The sequence below is a fragment of the Anopheles stephensi genome, chromosome 2 (genome assembly GCF_013141755.1).
Source record: "Anopheles stephensi strain Indian chromosome 2, UCI_ANSTEP_V1.0, whole genome shotgun sequence".
NCBI classification, from domain to species: Eukaryota; Metazoa; Arthropoda; class Insecta; order Diptera; family Culicidae; genus Anopheles; species Anopheles stephensi.
In genome coordinates this window covers 69,175,317-69,187,622 of record NC_050202.1, presented here as the reverse complement: position 1 = coordinate 69,187,622, position 12,306 = coordinate 69,175,317, and the positions used below count along the sequence as shown (strand labels likewise).

At 46.1% G+C, this 12,306-nt stretch overlaps 1 protein-coding gene across 1 annotated transcript; it reads left to right on the top strand.

Moving 5' to 3' along the window:
* The first annotated feature begins 6,504 nt into the window (after positions 1–6,504).
* On the top strand, positions 6,505–7,482 carry LOC118502447. Its single transcript, XM_036034676.1, has one exon. The coding sequence runs from the start codon at positions 6,505–6,507 to the stop codon at positions 7,480–7,482; it is 978 nt and encodes a 325-aa protein (XP_035890569.1).
* Positions 7,483–12,306: the final 4,824 nt, after the last annotated feature.

Sequence of the window (12,306 nt, the reverse complement as noted above, 5' to 3'; positions counted from 1 at the left end):
CGCTCCTCCCCCCCTCGTATGCACCTGTTTTCTGTGTACTGTTCTGCGTGCCATTGCGATTGCACCGACAACAAAAGGCTCCAGCACACACTCCGGTTTCGGTACGGAATGTTACGCTTCACGCAGCAAAAACATCACATCGCCACGTACGGAGAAAAATAATAATAGTAAAATATCATCATCTAACTCCAACGCATCGATGCATCTTTTCGCCGGGGGGTTTTGTTTTTTTGTCAGAGGATGTTTTTCGTACAGCTCTGTCCATCGTCAGCAGTAGCTTCAACTTGCACGATGCATTCCATTTGCGCCATGCACGGTATTCCGGAACGGAAGAAGTATTGCCAGTAGGTGTCCTCAGATTCTGGAAAGGCAAATCAGTGTGACTGCGGTAGAACACCACAGTCAAGCTGGCGGCTGCATTATTGGGGGGAACATCTTCATTTGGTACCGGTGGTCTCGCTGCAAGACACTTTGAGATATTGTTTTGACTGCGTCGGAAAAAGCACGGTTCGGGTTCAGAAAGGAAAGCTGCCATATGTTGGCAATGTCAAGACGCCAGCAAACCGTACCGTTGACAAGACGAATAAGTTACGCGATGAGATTTAGAACCGAAGTCAAATAGTTCTCATGTTTGATGGTACAGATTGTGGGTTTTATTGCGATGCAACCGGTGAACTGGCCGAAGAGCTTTGGGCGGGATACGGCTGATGGTTTATGTATCTGAAAAATATTGCCTCAGTTAAGGCGATTAAATGAGAATATGGGGGATTCATTTATGTGTCACGATGTAAGAATAGCTGAAGATATTGCAAAACAAAAACTCGAGAGTAGTTTTTGATTGCGGTGGCTTTCACTGAAATCTGACAAACTTCTATCTAGTAAATCATTCGGTTGGCATTACCTTACTGGAAGAAGAAGACAATAAAATTCAAAGTGCGTTAAGGCTATAGGTTATGGCTATTCACGCATCTTCTAATTAGCATTAGAATTCAACACAGGTTGGAGCCTTCACAATTGGGGTCTTCATGGCTCATGGGAAATAACATGATGCGAAACTCAAACGAACTGAATGTACCCTTTTTGTTTTGAAGTTTCTTGAAATTATTTTTTTAAAGAATTCGGAACCTTTCTCCTTGATTTTGTGCTAATATCTGTTAGGGTAGTTCTTGCGATTCCAGATCTCGGATCCCGAATACCAAGATTTTGAATACCAAGATCCCAAGATCTTTGGGGTCCTGGATCTTAAGGTTCGAGAGCTTAGGATATCGGGATCTAGGGATCTTTGGATTTTTGGATCTTGGGTTCGGACCTTGAGATCAGTTTTCAGGGATATGGGATCTTGGGATCTTGGGATCTTGGGATTTTCGATTAGTTTCCCGGGATGTGGGATCTTGGGATCTTGGATTTGGAAATTCTGGGAACTTGATCTTGGGATCTGGGATGTGAGATTTTGGGACAGCGGGAGCCTGGTTTTTTATTTTTAAATATATGCTCTTTTTTAACGTTTAACAACTCATAGTTATTTTTTCCCGATTAAAGGGCTGCGCAACATAACTCTATGGCGTACGCAAACTCTACGTTATGTTCAGAAGAGTTCATATTTTAGCTTTATTTATTCATAAAGAACGGCCTGGCCGTATTGCTCATATTTTAGCTTCCTAGAAATAAATCGGAAGTCTAGTAAACGTCATATGCAATGTATCATATTCATGACGTGTTACAAAAAGTTGTTTAGAACGCACACAAGTTCAACAATGAATCGTTTATTATTTGCTATAGTTTTCTCCACATTTTGCGTAATGAATTTACCATGGGATTCGCTACAAAAAAAAGAAGAAAAGCTCTAGCGATTAATTAAATAAAGTTTTGTGAGCAAATAAACTTCCATCCTTCAATTGCGCTTTTCTCACGTTCCGCTCGTAGCCACGAATGATATCATTTGATTTGAAGCGGCACCGGTCCAACAACCGGAATTGAATGGCACGTTTGGGAAAGCACTAAAAGATTTCCACGCTGCCCTCATGGTGGGAGGGGATGAGAGAGGGAGAGAGGAGGAGAAAGAGCACATTAGATGTTCCCACCAGGTCGTTCACGCTTCCTATCCATCCAGAAAGCGCCGGGCCCGTGCTTCTTAAATAAAGCGAAAAATATTGCAATGATCTTGTGTGCCAGGGCACACATGGCAGCACACATCTCACGTGCTTCATGATTTATGATGAAGCATAAAACACTAATATCCGCCTTACCTTTCAATACCTGCCAGAATCACTATATTGTACGACGGTACGGTGCCCGTGCTGCCCGAGTGCACGTTTTTCACCTGATGCGAGCGAAGAATTCACTCGCCGGATCGAGTCTGACACCCTGCACCAACACTCCACACGCTCATTTCCCCCCCTCCCTTTCGCTCCTTCCTCCCCCTTCCCTAAGGGTGTGCATATTTCAGCAAAACAGAATGCATCTATGTGCCCCGGTACGGCATATGTGCACGGGGGGTTATGATTTGTTCGGCAGCCATGCAGCAAAGCATCGTATCGGGCCAGGATCTTGCCTGAGACACCTGCTTGCTGGTAGAAATGCGCGCGCGCGCGCGAAAGGCCGTTTCTTGCCCTTGCTCCCATGCCAGCATTACACGCAAAGCTAGCGAAAGAATATCGGGCAGGCGATCTTTACGGCATTGGCGGCCGGGGCCGGGAATGACAAACCGGGGAAAGCATCACCTTAATCTTCTGTTTTGTTGAGCGGGAATTGCTGCACGAGCTTTCCGGGGCAGCAAAGACCGGCACGTTGATGGGAGGGAAATGGTTTGAATGCATGAATGAGTTTCAGCGAGGAAATTTGATTAGTTTATGCAACCGTTATTCGGTTGCATTGCACCACATATCGACGTGAGATTGGTATGCTTAAGACATCTCTCGATGGTTGATGTGCTGAGGCTGTGGAATTCGTGGATTGTGGGTTATTTTCACATTTCATTCAAAATTCTTCTCTATTTGATAGAACTGATTGGGTAACAATAGTGCACTCCTCATGCAGCTTAGCATAAATAGTTTACGAAAAACAAAACGATTTAATTAAGAAAATGTTTGTTTCCATCGTTGTGTGGAAGGGGCACACAAAATCCACACATATGCATTTATTTTGATTGCCTGCAAGCCTTTATAAGCGCGTATTGCCAGCGCACGCACGGAAATTTTTCTTTGGAAAAACGTTCCCATTTTCCACCCTCTTTGCGTCGTACCGCAGTCGGGAGAGTAGGTACGTGAAGATTTGCGTTTTTGGGCGGCAAAGTTTTGTGAAATGGCAAAAGTTTTGTTACCGCGACGAATTGTGGTGTGCAGCATTTGCATTTGCCGTGCCGTTCGAGCGAAAATTGAGCCTTCGGGCACGTACCAATTTGTGGGGAGTGAATATGCACCCGGGATTACAGTGCCACACCACTGCCAAACCACAATGCTCGATGGTTGTTTGATGTGCGGTTGCATCGGGCGAATAATCGAATCGAAGCACCGCGGAAAAAGTTTGGGCGCCATGGGGCGAAAAGCAGTGACGGTGTGGTTGAAGATTTGACGAAACTCGTTCAATAAATTAATAAAGTGAGAGCGAGAATGGTAAAGTTGGAGCTGTTTTGAAATTTTGTACGCGCTTTCTTTGTGGTTGAGATATATATATTAATGGATATCAATGGTGATCTGCTGCATGTCGTGGGAGCATATTATTATTATAGCCACCGCTTCTGTAAAAAGCCGTGATTACCATTAACGATATCCCAGCTGAACCCCCAGACTCATCCATACCTTTTTCGTTGCGAATACGTCGCTGATGCAGATGGGTATGGATCATTCGAATTGTCTGGTCCACCAGATGTTTTGGATGGATCACAATGGGGGAATGCCTTTCCCCATGGTCATCTCTTTTCCGACCTGGGTATCTATACGACGTCTCATGACTCTAAAGTGAGGGCACTCAAACATCACGTGATTAGGTGTCTCTCTAAGCTCCGGACATTCCAGGACATTGTGCCTCCTGATTAAGCTTCATCCGCTCAAGGTAATTCTGAAGGAAGCAATGTCCTGTTATCAACTGTAAAGTGAAGAATTGAACTTCACCAAAAAGATGGAACGCACAGGAAGTCACTTGATGATCTGACGTGTCCATGCGTCAGGATCATACTCTTGCCATTTTCGCTTAAGCTGTTGCAGTGAGATCACCCTTGCGACTAAGCTAGTTGTTTGATGTTTGCAGTCAGTGTCGAGATTGATCGTGTTAGGCGTTCTGCATATGCTCGATGTCCTGTAGGTGTTCTTTTATAAAATTTTCAAGTGTTTTAAGAAAAGTTAGAAGCAACAAAAGTTTTAATATTATTTTTTTATAGATTATAATGCCAAGATTATCACCCCCCGATATATACCCCAAGATTGGGGCGGCCCGGTGGTAGATGCGACATCGGCGCCGGTCTTCACACGGCTTAAGACCAGAAGACTTTAAGACCCAAAGGATCTTAAATATTTCGTTCTAGAAAATCCTAATGTGTTGCCTTAATGGATGGAAGCTAATTATAGCTTTTTCGTTTATTAAATGTTATACCAATTTAACGCAAAACAATACCTAATCTGTAATCTGTGCTGTGCTTGTTCCGAACGAGACAATCAAACGAGCTAACAGCGTTTAATGCGTTTCTATTGAGTGAGTCAATGATAAAATACACAGAAACACACACAAATACACTACCCATCGTGCCCGCTGAATACATTAGCGAACTAATTAAGATGTTGTCAGGCGTTTGCAGTGCTTTTTTTCCTCTCACTTTCCACCGTTCAATACATATTTGCAAAATGCACTGCCACGCTTTGCATTAGCATCAGTGTTGATTTTGCTGTACTGTTGCCCGAACAGTTGTTAGGCGTCGGTAGGATGTCGTTAGCTCTCAAAACAGGATAGTTGAGTTACTGAAATGGAGCATAAATGAGCAAACTTTCGCACCGCCCGGCCACATAATTATATAGCTCCAGCAGCTTTGAGGTTGACCCGCGTCATGCACTGCGAATGAATGAATGAATGACACTAACATCCTGTCCGGACAAAGCGAAGGGTTTTGTTGGGATTTCCTTCCAGTGTGGCCGCCACTGCCCGACTGCACCGCTGTGGATGCTGTGGCGGAGATGTAGGTGCAATGATTTTGTGTAATTACAATGATTATCCAAGGTTCATTATTTGTAAATAGTGTCACGATAGCGGCGAGTGTTTTAATGATGCTGTTGCTGCGCGTTGTAATGACTGATGCCAGCGGTGTACAGTGCGGGACAAATAAGCTCAAGTGCTGTAAAGATTATGCTGCCGAATCATAATTCAATTGCTGTGGATGTGCTAAAAGAGCAGCTGTGCAAAAAGTTTGAGTTTGATGATAAAAGAGTAAAGTTACGGTAGTTAGAGATTTCTTTTTCGCAGCAAGTTAGCTAAGAATGTGGGAAATCATGACGAAATAATCGCTTCTTCACGCATGTGCGACCGTAAAGTATGTCAAACGTAAAGCAAATTTTAATTAAAACCAAAAGTCTCAAGCAGTGTACACTGCTTCGCTGGTGTCGACTAGACATGTATCTGAATGCTTCATTACAGTCAGTTGCAGGAACTTCCCAAGACGGGTCGCTAATGAGTGTCACGATGTAATTATAGAATGCATCTGGAGGGTTCTGCATCGTTACGGTTCTTTGCACGAGAAACAGTCGCCGAGCCCGAATGAAACGACGATCGTCGTCCGCTATCCGGTAGTATTTATCTCCTGCCAATGATGACGACGACGAATCGGATGGGCGCCATTTTCTTCCCCAGCTCCCCATGGTACGGCCAACTGTCAACGTTGCTCATACAAACTGTGTACACTGTGTACTAGTTTGCCGGTGCTGGGTGATTGTCGCATTGAACACGCCGTACATTGGGCTAAAGTTTTGGTACGGCCAATTCCTTGGGCACTTTTGGGACAGCACTAGAATATTCCGGGCCGAGGAGTACGGTTCCGGGTACTTGACGCCAGTTCATTACTGGCGGCTAGACGAAACGGCATACTCGCCTGAAGTTTCCGTCGGCAGGCAGGAAATCCTAAACACCCCATCGCATGTCCCAGTGGGTGCGGGAGAGAGCCCATTAATTGCCAAAAGTTAGTTCAAATCACCTCACCATTGCCATCAGTCTAGAAATGGTATTGCGCTCCGAACATTTTCCACGATTCCATCTTGGACTTCGTCACGTTCGATTGGTACTTCTTCGAGCTCCGTTGTTTTTACGTGTTTTCAACGTGTTCTGCGTGCCTTGCCGTGTGAAATTTGCTGTCTATAGTTGCACTGGTGTCTTGTCCTCAATTCGTGTCAGATTCCGGCCTGATTTGTTGCATCACCGCGCTGTTATCGACTATTATTCGAGCTAGCGTCCTCGACGTTTCACGCACTCGTTCTTGTTTTGTGTTAGTGCGTTTCGTTCCTGTGTCAGTGCAGCTCAGTGTTTACGATGGCTACGTCCTGTCCTTCGTGCTCCCTGCCTGTAAACAACGAAGAACTGTACAAGTGTGCGGGCTCCTGCGATACATCTTACCATCTTCGTTGTATTGGAGTCCCCGAAGCTGCTCTTCCGGAATTCACACGGCCCGATGCTCAAGCCCTCTGGATTTGCGCAAGTTGCAACGCATCGCGGCTTAGCGGTAGAGCTATATTCAATGAGCTCAATACCGCTCTCGATGTTCTGAAGGACGAGTTGCTTCGTGAATTTGACGGTCGTCTTACTGCCGTCTTGGATGCTGTGCGTGCTGATGTACTGTCGGCTGTTGACAGGAGCAATTCCAACACGCACACGTTGATGCCACTCGCACCACTAACATCATCAACCGCCGCAGCAACGCCATTAAGCTCCCGCCCCGGTGAACTGGACCGAGCGTCCCAAAACGCTCCTAACCGCAATGCGCCTAAACGTAGGCTTGTCGATTTCACGCCTCCTGATGCCGTTTCTGCGCCACCTCTCAACGTTGGCACTGCACCGATTTCACCATCGTCTCGTACCGTGCTGACCGTCCCGTTGAATGTGTCCAACGGGCCGAAATTCTGGTTATACCTTACCAGAATTGCTCCATCGGTGTCGGACTCCGATTTCAAGCTGATGGTGGCTTCTCAGCTAGGTACTGATGACGTCATCACTATTAGACTGGTGCCACGTGACAAGGATCCAGGCACTCTCAGCTTTATCTCCTTTAAAGTTGGGATGTCGCCTGACTTAAAAGAAAAGGCGCTTTCACCATCCACTTGGCACAACGGTATAGTGTTCCGTGAATTCACCGACCACCGCACTTCACAAACAGCACAGAATTTTTGGCACACAGGACCCCGGGAACCACTTCCGACCACCAGTACACGAGTCAACTTGCCGCCCAACCACCTGAATCCGCCGCTCTCCGATCCGCACCACGCCACTATGCCCGAGCCACCACTGCCTTAACTACACGTGTTCTCCGTGATACTCCGCCGACACATGCACAGGCTCCTAACTTAGAGCTTCTCCTATACTACCAGAACGTCAGAGGACTGCGCACCAAGCTGAACAACACCCGACTCGCATTATCTGAGGCTGATCTCGATGTATTGGTACTTACCGAAACCTGGCTCGACGAATCGATACCCAGCGCACTACTAGCTGACACGCAATTCATCGTATACCGTTGTGACCGAAGTACTGATAACAGCATACACTCTCGTGGTGGAGGTGTGCTCATCGCTTGTGCCGCTTCGTTAAACAGCTTCATGTTACGTCACGCTTTCTCATCGCTTGAGCTCCTGTGGGTGTGCGTAAAACTTCATCGCTGCAGCCTGTTCATCGGTGTGATCTACATCGCTCCTGAACGCAGTTCCTCTGTGGATGTGTTCGACAATCTGCATGAGAGTGTATGTGACATTTCCGAACGTATGTCGCAAAACGACCTACTGTTGCTGTTTGGTGACTTCAACATGCCAGCTATTACCTGGCATGCCGCTACCGACCCACCACGCCACTTCATGCCCAACTATTCATCATCCGGTTGCTCTCTCATCGATGGCATGACCTACAATGGATTGCTGCAATTGTCAGGGGTGAAAAATCATCGCGATCGCCAGCTGGATTTACTTTTCGCTAACCCTGCCGCCGCTGAAAGCTGTTCGTTTGTTCATTCCGCATCATGCCCCCTTGTGCCTATCGACCTGCATCACCCCGCACTGGAGACCACTATTTCGGTTCCGTCACCCCCAGCCGCTCATCTACCTCGCAGTGACCGTGGTCTCCGTGGATTCAACTTCCGGAAAATGAACCATTCGAGACTTATTGCCGTCCTGTCGGCTGTCGACTGGTCTTTCATCGAGGAATCCTGCAACATCGATGCTGCTGTCTCCAAGTTCAATGAGAAGATCACCGCTGCCTTTCCTTCCTGTTGTCCCTTCCTCTATCCCCCTCCTCACCCCCCATGGTCGAACAGATCGTTGCGCACTCTGAAATCCGACAGGAATCGAGCTTTTCGTAATTATCGTCGCAACCGTAACCCGACTACGCTTCGTATTTTTAAATATGCATCCAGCGCTTATCGCTCTTATAACCGTTGGCGCTACGCGTCCTTTGTAGTACGGCTACAAGACCGCTTCACAACCGACCCCAGATCTTTCTGGCGGTTCAGTAATGCGTGTCGTAATCCTAACGGCATCCCTTCTATCCTATCCCTTAATGATGAAACCGCCTCCAATCCTCTCGATCAATGCCGCCTCTTTGCCAAACACTTCTCTAGTGTTTTCGTTGATCCTTGCAGTAGTGCGGTGCCTTTAGTCGACGGTCTATCGTACACCCCTTGTGACGTCTTCTCCCTAAACGATGTTCACGTTGATGTTCCCTCTGTATTGTCTGCCCTGTCAAAGATCAAGTTGTCCTACTCGCCTGGTCCTGATGGTATCCCTTCCTCTGTCCTTAAGAAATGTGCTTCCTTTTTTGCTCCCCTTTTGACTCGCGTCTTTGTGAGATCCATCAATGAGGGTTCCTTTCCTACCATTTGGAAGTCTGCTTGGCTGGTCCCCCTTTTCAAAAAAGGTGACCGCTCTGTATGCTCCAATTACCGTGGTATTTCACTACTCCCCCCCATTTCCAAAATCCTTGAATCAATTATTCTCTCCTCCATCCTTCCTATCATTGTTGGTCACCTATCCCCGCGCCAACATGGATTCATTCCCAAACGCACAACTTCCTCCAACCTTATGTGTCTTGTATCCTCTGCTCTATCGAACATGTCATCCGGTGGTCAAACTGACGTCGTATACACCGACTTCAGTACTGCCTTTGACAGTGTTCCTCTCGATCTGCTGATTGCCAAACTCGAAAGACTTGGTATCGGGGGTCGTTTACTGTCCTGGCTGAAGACTTACCTGGTTGCGAGATCGTATAGAGTTAGAGTTACGTCTTGTCTGTCCGATTCCTTCGTAGGTTCCTCGGGTGTTCCTCAAGGTAGTGTCCTTAGTCCTATTTTATTTCTGTTATTTGTTAATGACTGTGTTTCCATCCTCCCCGCCGAAGGTTTTCTGTTTTACGCAGACGATCTTAAGATCTTCCTTCCTGTGTCCTCGTCTGCTGACTGTTGTCTTCTCCAAACTGTACTTGATTCCTTCTCTGTTTGGTGTCGTAAGAATGGCCTACTCCTGTCCCCCGATAAGTGTTGTGTGATCTCGTTTTCTCGTTCTCGTTCTCGTTTCCCGTTTAGCTACACCCTCTGTGATACAGTAATACGTCGTGTATCCTCTGTAAAGGATCTAGGTGTGTGGCTCGACGAAACGCTGTCCTTCAGTTCCCACGTTGATTATGTAATTAGCAAGGCTAATAAATCACTGGGTCTGATCATTAGGCTATCGTCCGAAATCCGCGATCCCCTCTGCTTGAAGTCCCTGTACTGCTGTTGGGTGCGATCCTCCTTGGAATACGCGGCTGTAGTCTGGTCTCCCCCAGGCTCCACTGCGATGGCAAGACTGGAGAGTGTTCAGCGCAAATTCACTCGTGTGGCTGTTCGTCGCTTCCTTAACGGCTATCATCTTGCTCTCCCTCCCTATCCAGTCCGTTGCCGTCTTCTTGGGCTAGAAACCATTGAGGATAGGCATTTCCATATCCGTGCTAGCTTCATTGCAGGTCTCCTGTTAAATGAACTTGATGTCCCTTCTCTTCTGTTTGCCATCCCCCTTTATGCTCCTTCCCGTCGCCTCCGCGATAGACCTCCCCTTTATATCCCATCCCGCCACACCCGTTACGGTTCGAACGATCCTCTGCTACGAGCTTTGTCGGCTTTCAACAAGTGCTATCACCTGTTCGACTATAATGTCTCCTTGTCTCGTTTTCGTGTCCGTCTTCGAGAAGTCTCTTTCCTTGCCACCTAATCCTGACTGTCATCCTCGCTTTCCCTTTAAGTGTTAATGAACATTGTTGAACCATCATTGGCGGACAATATGAACTAAATAAATAAATAAATAAATAAATAAATAAATTATTGAACGAAAATTGCACCGGAACTATAAGATGGAAGCTGTAAACTGTCCAGTTTGAAGCTTTTCGAAAAACTTCAGAACCACCACCACCAGGTTGCACTATTTTGACATGCAAGATCTCGTTTCTCGCAAGTCTACATAAGGGCACCGACTAAATAGAGTCATGAGAGGCAATAAAATCATTTCTCAAACACAACGGTTCCGGTGTCGAAGTGTCGAACGCCCATACCGTAGGTAGTAGGAGCGTGGCAGAAAACGGGAGCGTAAGTTTTTTGGGTTGGAAAAATTATTTGAGTAATTGAATTGATAAGTGGTATAAGCTTTTCCGAGAGCCGGCATGCATGCAAAAGTTCCCGATGAGTGTGTGTTGCAAAAGTTTGTTACGGAAAGATAATTGTTTTTCTTTTGGCTGGAAAGTCTCGTCTCCAACATGTACAAACTGTGTTTGAGTGTGTGTGTGTGTGCTCGCATAACAAATTTGCCAACAAAGTTTCAACATCCACTTGACAGAAATTTCATGTTTGGTTTCGAATTTGGTGAGCTTTCGATATGAAGTAATTGGTATGTGTACCGCTACGGCTTTTGATTCTCCGTAGGATAGTTTATTTGTTGTTGAAGATAATTGGGTTGTTAGCTGTGCTCTAGCAAAATGAATGTAAAGCTAATCTTAAATATGAAATTTTGCATATTTGCTACATAGTCCCAACTTATCTTTACCATTTAACCATTCAGTATAATAAAATTTCAAATACATGTTTGTTTTCTTCTTCAGTCAGTAGAACTTCGATGGGAACTTGGCTTGCTCAAGAGGACTTTCTTGACTTGATTTTCGTAAAATCTGGGAAGGAAGCCCTGTATTCGTGTAGACGTTCCTGGGGGGATTTGATATCCGAATCTGTGAAGTTAATGATTTTATTCGACAGGAACGGCCTTATTGCAGGCCTTAAATATTGATACAAATACAATCTCCAGACAAAAAAACATTGTTCATAAACATTCTATACCATACAGAGTCTTCTTTGTATCAGAGTATTTTCCGCCCAGAGTTCTTAGCGCAGTATTTTAATAATTTACTCCAAGGGTGTTGACTGATTGGGCAACAGCTTTTTGGTACCGTGCACCAAAGAAGTGTCACTACCTTTTTTCGCTTTGTCCGAGGGTGCAAAAGTTCGTTACGAGCCAGTCCAATTTTCCTGCGCCAAGTAATAGCAAAGTTGATTTTTTTTACGATCATTTTATCGCATCCTTCTTTCCCATCCAGCGGAGTGATCTCTAGAGCCTAGAGTCCAGTGTTTCCGGCCATTCCGATCCCTCCCCAGACCGAATCGCAACAGCAGCGGCTGGTACGGCTGCTGGTTCATATCATTTTCATATCTCATCCCGCTAGTGTCGCTAACCTACTGCACCCGGGGAAGTGGCTGTGAGCGAACGGAAAAGACAATCACTTTATTGCAGGAAAATTTCATCTTCCTCGGCCGTTTTACCGTGCCGCGTCCGTGACACACACCAAAAAAAAAGCTTATCATTTTCGCGCGTCTGCCTGTCATAAATTTTATTCCCATCCTCTCGGCTCCCGTTCCGGGACAATAATCGACCGGAAGTCGCCTGACGATTGTCTTTCCCTCTCTCTGTCTTTCCCAGTTCGGTCTACGGTTGACGAAAACTCCTCTTCCTGAACTTCAGGAACTTTGATCCACGCTTGACCTGTTTCGGGGCGTTTTCTATGATTCTTCTCGTGGTTGTGCGCGCACCAACGGACGGTGTAGGTAGGTGGCACGTG